This window comes from Sapajus apella, unplaced genomic scaffold (assembly GCF_009761245.1).
Source record: "Sapajus apella isolate SASKATOON/1434 unplaced genomic scaffold, GSC_monkey_1.0 scaffold43, whole genome shotgun sequence".
NCBI classification, from domain to species: domain Eukaryota; kingdom Metazoa; phylum Chordata; class Mammalia; order Primates; family Cebidae; genus Sapajus; species Sapajus apella.
Window position 1 is genome coordinate 16,039,028 of NW_022436983.1, and position 15,193 is coordinate 16,054,220.

The following is a 15,193-nucleotide window of genomic DNA, read 5'->3' on the forward strand; positions in this document are numbered from 1 at the left end:
ACACACACACACACACACACACACACACACACACACACACACACACACCTTTAATGTAATCACATCTGCAATCACATCTGCAAAGTTCCTTTTTTTTTTTTTTTTTTTGCCATAAAATGTACCTTTACATGTTCCAGGGACTAGGATGTATACATCTTTTGAGGGGCCACTATTCAGCCTACCACAATTGGACTTGATCAAAATTTTACATTTTTTCTCTGCAGAAGACCCAAGTGAATGAAAGGCCAGCTACAGACTAGTAAAGATTTGCAAACTATGTACCTGACAAAGGACCAGTTTCTGAAATGTGTAAAGAACCCTCAAAACTCAACAATTTTTAAAAAATCCAATTAGAAAATGGGCAAAAGACATAAAGAGTTATTTTACTGAAGACGATATAAAGATGGCAAAAAGCATATAAAAATGTTCAACTTCATTAGCTATGAGGAAAGCGCAAATTAAAACCATAATGATACATCACTACACACCTATTAGAATTACTAAAATAAAAAAAATAGTGACAGTACCAAATGCTAGCCAGAAAATAGGGGGAAACTCGATCATGCATACATTGCTGGCTGGAATGTAAAAGGGTACAGCCACTGGGGAACAACTGAAACTGAACATGCAACTAGCCGTGCGAACCAGCAGTTGCACTTCTGGGCGTTTATCCCAGAGAAATAAAAACTTACATTCTTCATACAAACACCTATAAACAAATCTTCACAGCAGCTTTATTCATAATAGCCCCAAATTGTAAACAACCCACTTGTCCTTCAACAAGTGAATGGTTAAACAAATTGTGCTGTATCCATACAGGGAACCACTATTCTGTAACAAAAAGAAACAAACTATTGATACTTGTAACAACTTGGATGACTCCACAGAGAATTACACCAAGTGGTAAAAAGAAACCCAAAAGCTTACATATTCTATGACTCCATTTAACGACAAAATTATAGAAATGGAGAACAGATTGGTGGTTGCCAGAGGTTAAGGGGATGGTGTGGCTGAGGACCGAACGGGTGTGGTTAGGAAAGGGGAAAGAGGGATTTTTGTGCCGGTGAAAATGTGCTGGACCTTGGCTGTATTTTTTTTTTTTTAAGACATGGTCACACTCTGCCATCCATAGTAGAGTGCAGTGGCGCAATCACAGCTCACTGCAGCCTTGACCTCCAGAATTTAAGCAATCCTCCCACTTCAGCCTCCCCATTAGCTGGGATTATAAGCAGACACCACCAAACCTGGCTAATTTTTGTAATTTCTGTAGAGATGAGGGCTCACTATATTGCCCAGGTTGGTCTCAAACTCCTGGGCTCACATGACCCACCTGCCTCAGCCTCTCAAAATGCTGGAATCACAGGCATGAGCCACTGCGCCCAGCCTTGACTGTATTAATATGAGTATTTTGCTGGTGCTATTGTACTAGAGTTTTGCAAGATGTTTCCATTAGAAGAAACTAGGTAAAGGATACATTGATTATTTCTTACAATTGCTTGTGAATCTACAATTATCTCAAATTTACAATTATCTCAAAATCCAAAGTTTACTTTTTAAAAAAGATATACAAAATGCACACCCAGATTTTATACTAGATTTAACAGAAATGAAAATCATAAAAATTTTAAAATTCTGCTCTTCAAAAGACACCATTAAGAAAATGAAAAGTCAAGTCAGACACTGGGGGAAAATACCTGTAATGCATACATCAAACAAAGGACTAGGATCCAGACTATATAAAGAGCTTCTACAATTCAATAAATACATTAAAACCACAGTGAGATAGGACTTCACAACCATGAACATGGCTAAAATGCAAAAGCCTAACAATGCCAAGTGTTAGCAAAAATGTAGAACAACTGAACTGTCACATATTATTGCTGTTAAGAATATAAAATGGTACACATATTTTGGAAAACTGCATAGCAGTCACACCTAGATAGCTACTCAAGAGAAATGAAAGCATGTATTGACACACAGACTTATATAGAAATGCTTTTTCATAATAGCCCTAATCTGGAGACAACCCAAATGTCCACCAAGAGAGAAATGGATAAACAAATTGTGGCACATATAAACAATAGAATAAAAACAATAAACTATTCATACACACACAGACATGGATGAACCTCAAAACCAGCGTACTGACAAAGGAAGATAGACACAAAAGACTACACCATATGGTTCCATTTGTATGAAATTCTAGAACAGGCAATGCTAATCTATAGTGACAGGAAGCAGATCAGCAGTTACCTGGGGCTAGGTGAGAAAGAGAGCACTGACTGCAAAGGAGTAGAGGAAATTTTCGTGGTGATAAAATTTTCTATACCTCTATTGTGGTGATGGGCATAAATATGTGTCAAAATCACCCAACTGTACTCCAGTTGTGTGATCAATTTATGTAAATTATAACTCAATAAGGATGATTTTCATTTTTATCTTTTTGACAGGGTCTTGCTCTGTCACCCAGGCTGGAGTACAGTGGCACAAACATGGGTCACTGCAGCTTCCAAATCCTAGACTCAAGCAATCCTCCTGCCTCAGCCTCCTGAGTAACTGGGACTACCAGCCACCATGCCCAGTTAATTTTTATTTTATTTCTTTACAGTTGGGGTCTCACCATGTTGCCCAGGCTTAGGTTGATTTTTTTTTTTTTTTTTTTTTTTTTTTTTGAGACAGAGTCTGGCTTTGTTGCCCAGGCTGGAGTGCAGAGGCACAATCTCGGCTCACTGCAACTTCTGCCTCCCAGGTTCAAGTGATTCTCCTGTCTCTGCCTCCTGAGTAGATGGGATTAGAGGCAACCACCACCAAGCCTGGCTAATTTTTGTATTTTTAGTAGAGATGGAGTTTTATCATGTTGGCTAGACTGGTCTGGAACTCCTGACTTCAAGTGATCCGCCCACCAAAGCCTACCAAAGTGCTGGGATTACAGGCATTAGCCACCATGCCCGGTTGCTTATGTTGATTTTTAAAAGACAAAATACAAGCCCATATTTTGCTTTAGATTGAACAGGCACAAAAGTACAGTTTCAATGCTTAAATTTCTGGGTGCTTGTTAAAGTTTCTAAACGCTTAGTCTAAATGCCTGTACTTAATCCTTCCTCGCTTCTGGATGTGGGGCAATTTGAATTTCCGGCTGTGGTCGGAGGACCACACTTTGAGTAGCACCACCCTACTCCACTTTGCCAACTACCTGTGTTTTCTAATAGGCATCCCCACAGTCTCCCCTTCCAAACCTCACTCAGGAAAGCTGGGAGGCCAGAGACAGGGGGGTTCCAGGCTGAGCCCACGGTCACTAGGTCTTGAACACCGGCTTGTGCTGCAGCCGCAGCACTCGGTACGTGTTGAGGCCCGGCACATCGAAGCCGGGGGACAGCCCGTGGTGATCCAAGGGGTAGAAGTTGACCAGCTGCCCATGCTGGGCCTCGAGCGAGAGCCACGCGTCGCCGAGCGGCAGAGCGCAGGGGAACTCGCGAGCCACGTGCAGCTGGAAGACGCGGCCGCGCAGGTGGCGCAGCGCCAGGGTGCGGAATTCGAGGGGCACCAGCGCCTCCACTCGCGGCCCGAACTGGCGCAGGTGCAGCTCGCCCGCCGGCCCGGCACGCACCTCGTAGAAGGTCAGGTTGGCGAAGGTGAAGTAGCCGGCGAAGGGGCGCACGCTGGGCGGCGGGGCCGGGTCGGGCTCGGCCTCCCGGAGGGCGCGCTCCAGGGCGGGCAGGAGCTCGTCGTAGACCCGCGCCACCAGGTCGGGCCCGGGCGGCCGCGGCCCGGCCAGCAGCAGCACCAGGCCCAGGCGCAGCGGGGGCACCAGCGAGAAGGTGGCAGCGTAGCCGTCCAGGTCGCCGTCCTTGCGCACCACGCGGTAGCCCCGCTGCGCGTGGAACTCCCACGGCGTGCCCGTCTCGTTGGCGAAGTAGGCACCTGGGCAGGCCAGCAGCGGCGCCAGCAGCGTCTTGGCCGCGTCGGACCGTAGGAGCCGCCGGGGCCCGCCCCCCAGGAGTGCCACGGCCAGCTTGGCCAGGTCGGCGGCGGTGGAGTACATCTGGCCCGACGGCCGGTACCAGCCCAGGTCGTAGAGCGGAGCCGGCCTCCCGCTGCCGTAGAAGCCCGCGGCCAGGCGCGCACGCACGACTGGCGTGAGGTCGAAGCCCGTGTCCGCCATCCCCAGCGGCTGCAGCACGTTCTCCGAGACCCAGCGCTGGTAGTCGCCCTGGGCGGTGTGAGCTGCCAGGACGTGGGCCAGGAGCGAAAAGGCCAGCGTGCTGTAATGGCACCTGGAAGGAAAGCAGTGGCAACTGGGATGGGGCCCCTCCTCACCTGCCCACGCTATCTGAAATGCCACCAGTTTCATGGGACTGGGCGGGGCTGGGAAGGAACCTGCTCCCCTGCATCCTAGGTGGTCAGACCTGGAAGAGACTTCAGGGCATTGACGCTCTCTCTTCTACATCTGGGAAGACCAAGGCCCAGAGAGGGGCAGGGAATTGCCCAGTGTCATATAGCAGGTTGGAAGAGAGCTGGGCTCAGCGGTGCACCTGGCAAAGTTGTCGGACACATCTTATTGGCCCTTCACACTTTAGTATGATTTACTTTATCGAATGAAAAATTCAAGGCTTACATGGCTCTGGGGAAACAAAAATGATAGTGACCATGTACGAGGCAAGGTCTCAACCCTCCTTTCTTCCAGGCTGGGGCGGACACCGGTAACCAGCAAGAGGCCTCTTTTCTTTCCAGGAGCAAATACCGTTTCAGAATCTCTAAAATAGTGCCTCAGGAAGGTGCAAGGATGGGTGAAAATTCACAAATTCTACTAAGCATTCCTGAACTCTAAGCCAACTTCCTTATTTTTGCAGATGAGGAAGATTAGTTAGATGAGTTTCACTGAAATAAAGTGCATCATCCAAGGTCACATTGCAATAAATTATTCGCAGAGCTGAAAGGAGGACTCCAGCCTGGAGATGTCCAGGCATCTCCTCTCTCTGCATCACCTGGATCATTTCTTCCTTAAGGGAAGTGGGGCCTGAGGTTCAGCATTTGGAGAAGCAGAGGGACAAACTTGGAAATGGGTCACCCCCCAGAGGCGGGCCCCTGAAGCCGGAGAGTGCCAGCTGTCCTCTGTCCAGCCCCACGGTCCCACTGCTCCCAGAGTGGGGCTTCTCTGTTCAATGGCCACCCAGCTATCCATTCCCCATCTGGTCAGCAATCCATTTATTTCCAGCCTGGCAAAATCTGTATTCACCTTGCTTATTTGCTCACGGTGTCTCCCTCACAAGAGTGCAAACTCCATGAGGAGGGCCCGGTTGGATTTCTTTGCTGCTGCACCTCTGTGTTTAGCACATTCTGGGCAAAGTAGGTGCTCAATAAATGTTAAGTTGGTGAATGGAAAAAAACATTCCATTCAAACAGAACTGGATTCTGGGCCCAGCTCTCCCCTCTCTTGCTGGCCTCCCCTCTCTAGACCTTGGCCTTTCCAGCTGGGAAGCAAGTCTCTCTGATCACCTAGGATGAAATGATGTCAGCTTTTTCCCAGGCAGGTGTGTCTCCCCAGGAGGCTCCTAATGTGAGGCTGGGCATCAGGGTATGCTCCTCACCTGGTTCCCGGGTCCACCACAAGCACATCATCCTTGAGCAGGTTCAGGGCCTCCTGGGTGCTGCCCTTCCACAGCAGCGAAGTGGAGCGGAGCCTTCTGGGCAGCCCTAAGGAGGAGCAATGATCAGACTTACTGGGCTTAGCTGAGGGTGGGATGATGGGCCCCTGGGTGCACTCCCTCCCCACCTTCCATGAGTTGAGAGATAATAAAATGTTTTTTAAAAAAAGAAGGGCCCGACATTGTGGCTCACGCCTGTAATCTCAGCACTTTGGGAAGCCGAGGTGGGGGGATCATGAGGTCAGGACATCAAGACCAGCCTGCCCAACATGGTGAAACCCTGTCTCCACTAAAAATGCAAATATTAGCTGGGTATGGTGGCGTGTTCCTGTAATCCCAGCTACTCAGGAGGCTGAGGTAGGAGAATTGATTGAACCAGGACCCAGGAGGCGGAGGTTGCAGTTAGCTGAGATCACACCACTGCACTCCAGCCTGTGCTACAGAGTGAGAGTAGCTGGGATTATAGGCACAAGCCACCACACTGGGCTAATTTTTGTATTTTTAGTAGAGACGGGATTTCACCATGTTGGCCAAGCTGGTCTCAAACTCCTGACCTCAGGTGATCCGCCCGCCTCAGCCTCCCATAGTGCTGGGATTACAGGCGTGAGCCACCAAGCCCAGCCCTTAATATTCTTAGGAGTATTTTCTGTGAGCTGTCAATTCTGTTCCTCTCCTTTACCCATTTTTCTGTTGGGCTGTTGGTCTTTGTAATAATTTGTAGGTGACTTTTATATATTAAGGGAAACTAGGTCTTCCTTGTAGAATTGTTTAAAAATATAGCCTTTTTTTCTTTTTTTTTTTTTGAGAGATCTTACTATGTCATCAATCATAGCTCAGTGTAGCCTTCAACTCCTGGGCTCATGTGATCTTCCCACCACAGCCTCCCAAGTAGCTAAGACTACAGGTGTGCACCACCTCACCTGGCCATTTTTAATTTTTTTTTATAGATGGGGTCTCACTATGTTGCCCAGACTGGTTTAGAACTCCTAGGCTCAAGTGATCCTCCCACCTCAGCCTCCCAAAGCACTGGGATGGCAGGCATGAGCCACTGAGCCTGGCCACATATTGACTCACTGACTTGCTCATCTTGCCTTATCAACTTGATTTTGACCTGCCAACTCATCTTGATGTTTCTACTTGGTCTGTTTCCAGGCTTCACTTCAGCTTTTACCTCGAGAGATATTTCTTTCCCTGGCCCACCACCCACATCCGGTGAGAGGGAGGTAGGGCCAGTTCAGGAAGCAGAGGTGAGAGTGAGCCTATTTCACCTGGATGAGAACCTGTTCCTCAGCTTCCCCATCTGAAATGGTTTGGGTCAGCCTGAGTCAGTTCTGAGACTCACCTGAGAGCTGGCTAGCCATCCTTCGAAGGGTGACAGGCGAAGGCCTTGGAGCAGGGCCCACCTCCTCCAACTCGTCCCTCAGGCCCTGCCGTTCCGGGGCTGATGCCTGACCCAGCGGGTTGTTAATGGTGAAGGTGCTTGCGTACCGCTCCAGAGGGTCATCTAGAGAGGCCACGATGCCCTCCTCCCACAGACGGTACAGCATGAGCACGGGGAAGATCTTGGAGATGCTGGAGATCCTAGAAAATGGTGGAAACACAAGGGTCAAAGGGCATCCTGTTGGCCCCACAACCCACATCCACCCTGTGCCCCCAGCCTGCAACTTTTTAGAATTCTAGAGAAGCACTGCATCCCTGCTTAAGTCAACATCTCCAGCAGAAATGAACCAGCCTCTGTGGAACTGCCTTTGGGATGCTTGAGAACACAACCAGAGCTAAGGGGCTGAGGTGCGATGGATATCCTGTGCCAGGCTCTTTACCAGGCATTTCCCATTCAGGAACAGAGCTGGATTTGGATGGTGCCTCTGCCTCTCACTGGCCCTGTGGCCTTGGGCAAGTTTCTAGACCCATCTGAGATTCCATTTCATTGCCTGCTTCACCGGTTGTGTTAATAAAAGGATGGGATGAGGTTGTGTGTGTAAAGGGCCTGGCTGCACACCTGGGAGGTGCTAAGTGCTCAATACGTAAGAGCAGATAGAACTGTCGGCCCCATGCCTGGCACAGAGCAGGTGCAGTTTCAGTGCAATTCCCTCTGGACTCCTGTAAAACGCACAGTGTCCCCAGGAACAAATGTGTTCACTCTACATCGTGAGCTTTGAGGAGGAGCCTGCAGGCAGCACACAGGAGGGGAGACTCCCAGTATGCAACATCTCAGTATGGAATAACTCCCATTGTGGAACATCCCCAGCTGTTTCCATCTGGGCCACTGTTGCCACTTGACAGGAACCTGGGGCAAGGAACGAGGAACTGATTATGGTTCCTTTGTGGCACATGGTCAGGGTTGAGGGCATGGGCACAAGGCAGCCTTTTTTATTTTGGGAAGTTTAGAGCCAAGGTTCTTTCCAGAAGGGATTCTTTCCTGACCTTTTACCCCTGTAATGTAACATTGGGCACTCACTGGTCCTCTCTGGACTTCAGTCTCCTCTTCTATAAAATTGTCAAGACAGGTGGGGCACAGTGGCTCATGCATGTAATCCCAGCGCTTTGGGAGGCCAAGGTGGGGGGATCACCTGAGGTCAGGAGTTCAAGACCAGCCTGACCAACATGGAGAAACCCCGTCTCTACTAAAAATACAAAATTAGCCAGGTGTGGTGGTGCTAGCTACTCAGGATCCCATCTACTCAGGAGGCTGAGGCAAGAGAATCGCTTGAAGCCGGGAGGTGGAGGTTGCAGTGAGCCAAGCTCACACCATTGCACTCCAGCCTGGGCAACAAAAGTGAAACTTCATCTCAAAAAAAAATTATCAAGACTTGGTGGGGCGCAGTGGCTTACGCCTGTAATCCCAGCACTTTGGAAGGCCAAGGTGGGTGAATCACCTGAGGTCGGGAGCTCGAGACCAGCCTGACAAACATGGAGAAACTCCCTGAAATACAAAATACTGAAAATACAAAATTAGCTGGATGTGGTGGCACATGCCTGTAACCCCAACTACTTGGGAGGCTGAGGCAGGAGAATCGCTTGAACCCAGGAGGCAGAGGTTGCAGTGAGCCAAGATTGTGCCATTGCATTCCAGCCTGGGCAACAAGAGCAAAACTCTGTCTCAAAAAAAAAAAAAATCGTCAAGACTTCATAACAGGCTCTGGCAGATTAGACCCCAGCCATGATTCTCTTCAGTATCCTTACCTCCTAGGTCCCCCTTGCCCTCCCATCCCTTTCCCCCTCCACAGGACCCTAGAGATCACCCAGCTGACCTGTACATGGTGTACTCATTGGGGGTCCCAGAAGTCGGGTCTGAGCCATTCTTCTTCCCAAAGTTCCCTGTCCAGAGCACAGTGTCATTGTGGATGACAACTGCAGACATGGCAGCCACGCCTGGGGTAGACATTGCCTGGCGCAGGATCCCGTCCACCTTGAGGGAGAAGAACGGGTGCAGTGACAGGCCCCTGCCCTCACCCTCAGTAGTCATCCTGCACAGCCACACCCTGCACACAGCACCCCAGTGAGCCTCCAAACCGTGCCCCATGGGCTGGGGCCCCCACTGTTAGGCTTCTTCATAAGATGTTTGCTCAAAGAAACAGTTTCTTAGCAAAAGAAAAAGGGAGAGGGGGTTAAAACTTTTGCTTTAAGGCCTGGCGGGGTGGTTCATGCCTGTAATCCCGGTACTTTGGGAGGCCGAGGTGGGCAGATTGCCTGAGGTCAGGAGTTCGAGACTACCCTGGCCAACATAGTGAAACCCTGTCTCTACTAAAAATACAAAAAGTTAGTCGGGTGTGGTGGCAGGCACCTGTAATCCCAGCTATTTGGGAGGCTCAGGCAGGAGAATCGCTTGAACCCAGGAGGCAGAGGTTGCAGTAAGCCAAGATGGCGCCATTGCACTCCAGCCTGGGCGACAAGAGCAAAACTCCATTTCAAAAAAAAAAAAAAAAAACTACTGCTTTATAGTCAAACCCATGTCAGATGCCCTAGAAAACTTCCAATAGGCCTAGCCTGAACCCCTGATGTTGGAGAATTCACTATTAATGCAGGGCAGTCGGCCCTCTTTGAACATTTATTTGTTTGGTTATTTAATTTTCTTTTTTTTTTACATGAAGTCTCATTCTGTCTCCCAGGCTGGAGTGCAGTGGCTCACGCACAGCTCACCGCGGCCTCGACCTCCCGGGCTCAGGTGACCCTCCCACCTCAGACTTGTGGAGTAGCTAGGAGTACAGACACATGTACTCCATCTCCTGACCTCAAGCAGTTCTCCTACCTTGGCCTCCCAACGTGCTGATTGCAGGTGTGAGCCACCTCACCTAGCCTGAACATTAATTAAAAAATACCTCATTATTATCAGTGATAAGCACAATGATGATAACAGCTGACATTTATTGGGCATTTAGGATGTGCCAGGCTGTTATAGCAACAGTAAAAAAGATAATAATAATAAAAATTAAAAAATAGAAAGTACCAGGCATGGCATAAAGCGATTTTCATACATTGTCTCCTTTAATCCTCGCAAGTCAGTGCTAATTTCTGTCCATTTTGCAGATGAGAAATGAGGGCCTGTGAGATATGGGGTGACTTGCCCGTATGGCTACTGGCTGATGGAATCAAGATTAGAACCCTGTGCCAAGTCTAGCCCCAGTTCTTTTTTGCTGTTGTTTGGTTTTTTGGTTTTTTGGTTTTTGTTTTTTGAGACCAGAGTCTTGCTCTGTCTCCCAGGCTGGAGTGAAGTGGCGTGATCTCGGCTCACTGCGACCTCTGCCTCCCGGGTTCAAGCAATTCTCCTGCCTCAGCCTCCCAAGTAGCAGGGATTACAGATGGGTGCCACCATGCCTGGCTAATTTTTGTATTTTTAGTGGAGATAGGGTTTCACCATGTTGGCCAGGCTGGTCTTGAACTCCTGACCTCAGGTGATCCACCCGTCTCGGCCTCCCAAAGTGCTGGGATTACAGATATGAGCCACCGCGCCCGGCCCCTATGTCTTAATTAACTGCCGGACCACCTTGCCAAGTGATTTTACATATCCTTGGCTGAGCTCTGTCCACCTCCACTTTCCATCCCTGCACTAACTTTGCCTCTCTGAGCCTCTGTCCCCTCTGTAGATAGGGATCCATGAGGAATGCATGTAAGAGGCTTCATGGCAATGGCACCTACCAGGTGCTCAATAGAAGGTGGCATGGTTATTATTGTTGTTCTTTTGAATATTTGCTGTAACTCCTGAAAGCCACATGGCACCCTTCTGTTCTCTCCCCTTCACAAAAGCCTTTCAAGTGTTTGCAAACAGCGATTTTTGGCTCTGCATTGGCCCATGCCTTCTCTCTTCTTGGGACTCAACACCCTGTCCCTTTAACTGTTCCTCAGATGTCAGTTTCGAGTCTCCCCCACCATGCTATGGCTCATATATTTCTGATCATGTTGCACTCATCTCCATGTCTCCCAAGGTGGGTGACCCAAGTGGCTGGGGTCTGACTGGCACAGACTAGAGCCGACTGACACCTCCCTCTACGATTTCGACATCCTGCAATGGTAAACGTCATGTTGGGGAGCACGCAGTGTTTAATCATATCAAAGTTGCCTCTGCAGCGTGGGCTCAGTCATCCTCGCCCAGCCCATCCTCCCCACCTCCCACCTATGGCCTCTCAGTTCTCTGCATGCATGTACTTTCTGCAGCCTCCAGGCCCTTGCAGGTGCTGTTCCACCTGTCTGGAGCACAGCCCTCCACCCCAGCCTCCTTCACCAGACACAGGTCATCTGGGCATCTGCTACTTGTTCACACTGCAGCCTAGACACCACTTCCTCCAGAAGCCCTCCCTGACCCTAAGGCCCATCCCTTTGTGCTCCCAAAGTCACCTAAACTTTTCTTACCCTACTCTTGCCCCAGGGTTATAAATGTTTGATGTCTTCACTGTTCTCCTCACTTCCAGATCAGTAATTTCTTGAGAGCAGGTCAATGTCTTCTTCCTGTCATATTCCTAGTGCCTAGCAGAGTAGATGCTCAAGGAATACATGCTGGATGGATGAATGAATGAATGAGTGAATGCCACTGCCGGCACAGAGGGACTGCCCTCCCCTTCATCACCCAGGCCCAGCCCACATGTCCAGTTCCCTGATGGGTCATCACTGACCTTTTCCAGGGCCTCCTTCAACACAGGGAGTGGGTGGACCAGGGGCACTGGCTCAGGATGCCGGGGACACATCCTCACAGGGGCAGAGGTTTCCTCTGGTCCCAGGGAATCTGGAGCGAACATCACATGGTGAGGAGGGGACAGAGATCAGGATAGGAAACTAGGAGATAGGGGGAAAGTGGTGACAAAGGCCAGAGCAGTGCCTCAAGGACAGCCCTCCCCAGCTGAGCCAGAGGATATCAGGGTGCAGAGACCAGCCATAGGCCCTGAGGGGCTATGGAGCAGAGTGTGTCCTTGGGGAGAAGGCCCAGCCCCACAGGTGACATCCATCCAGCCACAGCTCCTGGTTGGTGGTCACTGCACTCCCCTCTCCCTTGCTTAACCAGCTTCCCATCTCCCTGTGGTCAGTGGACTTAGACCATTCTGGCTGCATGGAACAGGCTCAGCCACATCTGTCTGTACATCTTACCTGCCCTCATCCTGCTTATGTGTTTGGGTGGACTTCCAGCCCCACTTATGACTCAGGCCTCAACTACAACAACAACTCATTGTCTTACCAGAGCTGAGCCTCGGGGCTGTGGGACTGAACCTGCTCTGCCTTTGTCGGGGTGTGTGACTTCCGCAGCACCTCGGGGGAGCTGGCGAGGAGCTGGCAGGCCAGGATTCAGGCTGTGATATCATCACAGCAGCACCCGAGCCTTTTCCTCTAAGGCTGGAGTGGGGTGTGAAGGGGAATGAGCACCCCCAGGACTATGAATACATCCTGCTCATCTTCCACTGCGCCCTGAGACTCCACCCAAAACTGAGACAAGGCGCCTGTGGGAGGTTGCATATGACCATAGATTCTTTTGTGTTGTTGTTGTTGTTGTTGTTGTTACGGAGTCTCAGCCTGTCGCCCAGGCTGGAGTGCAGTGGTGCAATCTCAGCTCATTGCAACTGCTGCCTCCCTGGTTCAAGCGATTCTCCTGCCTCAGCCTCCCAAATAGCTGGGACTATGGGCGTCCGCCACCACACCTGGCTTATTTATGTATTTTTAGTAAAGCTGGGGTTTCACTATGTTGGCCAGGCTGGTCTTGAACTCCTGACCTCGGGTGGTCCACCCACCTCAGCCTCACGAAATGCTGAGATTACAGGCATGAGCCACCGCGCTCAGCCATATGACCATACATTCTGTCAGCTCCTTCCACCTTTGAAGCTGGCTGGCTTTGTGACTTGGCTTTGGCCAAAAGAATGAGGCCGAACAAATTGCGACCTTCCTAGGCCAGACCTTAAGATGCTTACTCCCTGCGAACGCTGCCACCTTGCGGACAGGTTTGGGATAGCGGCCTTGAAAGCAAGAGAGAGTCTACACTGACGGGGAGCCCCCACCACACCACAAGCTGACTTGCCCTCTGCACCGGAGAGAGCCCAGGCTAGACCAGCAGCAGAGCTGCCAGCCAGCCCACAGAATCATGGGAAATAATCAATTGCTTTGTTTGAAGCCAGTAGGCTTTGGGGTGGTTTGTTACTTAGCAATAGATAACTGACACGGTCCCAAACAGAAAGATTACAAACCTTAGGGAGGATGCCTCAACAACCTCATGATATGGGTTTCACAGGATAGGGTGGTCCCAGCTAGAGCCTAGGCTTTGCTCAACCTGCGACCCCGGTAGGGGCTGGTGTCGACAGTGCTGCTCCTTCCACGAAAAATCACCAAGGAATCTTAAAAGGCAGGGTTGGCCTGGCGTGGTGGCTCACACCTGTAATCCCAGCACTTTTGGGAGACCGAGGAGGGCAGATCGTTTAAGCCCAGGAGTTTGACACTAGCCTGGACAACTGACGAAACCCTGTCTCTACAAAAATTACAAAAATTAGCTGGACATGGTGCCGTATGCCTGGTCCCAGATACTCGGGAGTCTGAGGTGGGAAAATGGCTTGAGCCTGGGAGGAAAAGTTTGCAGTGACCCGAGATTGCAACACTGCACTCAGCCTGGACAACACAGTCAGACTCTGTCTCAAAAAAAAAAAAAAAAAAAAAAAGGCCGGTGAGGTGCCCACATCTGTAATCCCAGCACTTTGGCAGGCCAAGGTGGGTGGATCACTTGAGGTAAAGTTCAAGACCAGCCTGGCCAAAATTGTGAAGCCCTGCCTCTACTAAATCATCCAGGTGTGGTGTCAGGTGCCTGTAATCCCAGCTACTCAGAAGGCTGAGGCAGGAGAATCGCTTGAACCTGGGAGGCAAAGGTTGCAGTGAACTGAGATGGCACCATTGCACTCCAGCCTGGGTGACAGAGCAAGACTCCAGATTCGAGTCAGTGGTTATGGGGTGGGGCCTGAGAGTCTGCTTGTCTAACCACCCCTCAGGTGATACCCATGGGAGGGTGAGCACCTAGATCAGCGCGGTCTGCAGACCACGAACTGTTTGTTTCCCATTTGTGACAAATTAAGTACAAGTTTGAGATAAAGCATTTAGAACTTTTCTTGCTATTTGATGAAGTAATTTTGCATCTGTTGAATCTAATAATTGAAAACTTGGGCTTCTGTTTTGCATGTCTTTTTATATTTCCCTAATAATTAATTCTTATGTATTTGTAAGTAATACTGGTCTGCTATGAATTGGTAGGTTAGTAGATTGAGAAGCATGGCCCTAGAAGACAGACCAGGCTGCCTACCCCCTCCTAGCCTCAGGTTAGCCAGATGTCATGAGAGCCCACAGCTTTGGATAAATTTCACACCTGTGAAACCAATGCCCTTCCCAGTGTGACTTTTTCAATAGTTCTTCCTTGCAAGAGCACCCACACCTCTGCTTGCTGTACCTCACTCCCCTAGGGACTTAGTGGAATATCTTAAGACCAGCTGAAATGCCACCTCCTCCAGGAAGCTTTCCTTGACTCTTTTGTAATAGTCCGTTCTCGTGCTGCTAAGTTTATAGGGTAAAGAAACTTACCCTAGAAAGAAAGGGCTGTGGGTGGGAGAGGAAGGAGCTGGCAAGAAAATAAAAGGAGTCATTTCTGCAAAAATCTCTGTGGGACTTGGGAGCCCAGGGCACCTCACTGAGATTTGGAGCATCTGTAACATAGGATGACACAGGAATGAAGACAGGCATTCTTTCCCCGACTTCTGCAGAGACATGGGACCCTGGACCACCCAGGATCCCAACGGGTTGGCAGTCCCAGGGATGGCTATACCAACAGTGGGCCCAGTAAGCAACACCAGCAGTGCTGGCTCCTTTTTTGGGCCTTGATCCACCAGGAAGAAGAGGCTCCCAGGCATGGCAGCTGCTGCTTCTGAACACCTGTAAGCTGTTCCTATCCAGGTCTTAGATACAGCCTCAGGAGGGTCTTGAAAGGAGACTGCAGCCTGGAGATTCCACCATGGTGGCTGAAGGCAGAGGAAGGGAAACACCGTTTGCTCTGTGTGTGTGTGTGTGTGTGTGTGTGTGTGTGTGTGTGTGTGTGTGTG

At 49.9% G+C, this 15,193-nt stretch overlaps 1 protein-coding gene across 2 annotated transcripts in view; it reads right to left on the minus strand.

The window, feature by feature from the left end:
* Positions 1 to 3,146: 3,146 nt before the first annotated feature.
* LACTBL1 (lactamase beta like 1) overlaps positions 3,147 to 15,193 on the minus strand; it is a 22,200-nt gene continuing 10,153 nt past the window's right edge. For both annotated transcript variants that reach the window (XM_032301225.1, XM_032301224.1), the window contains exons 4-8: positions 11,753 to 11,862; positions 8,897 to 9,054; positions 6,988 to 7,226; positions 5,589 to 5,694; positions 3,147 to 4,274 (exon numbers count right to left, since the gene is read on the minus strand). In XM_032301225.1, the coding sequence (XP_032157116.1) occupies positions 3,296 to 4,274; positions 5,589 to 5,694; positions 6,988 to 7,226; positions 8,897 to 9,054; positions 11,753 to 11,862 (1,592 nt within the window). In that variant the 3' untranslated portion in view covers positions 3,147 to 3,295. The remainder of the gene's footprint in view (positions 4,275 to 5,588; positions 5,695 to 6,987; positions 7,227 to 8,896; positions 9,055 to 11,752; positions 11,863 to 15,193) is intronic.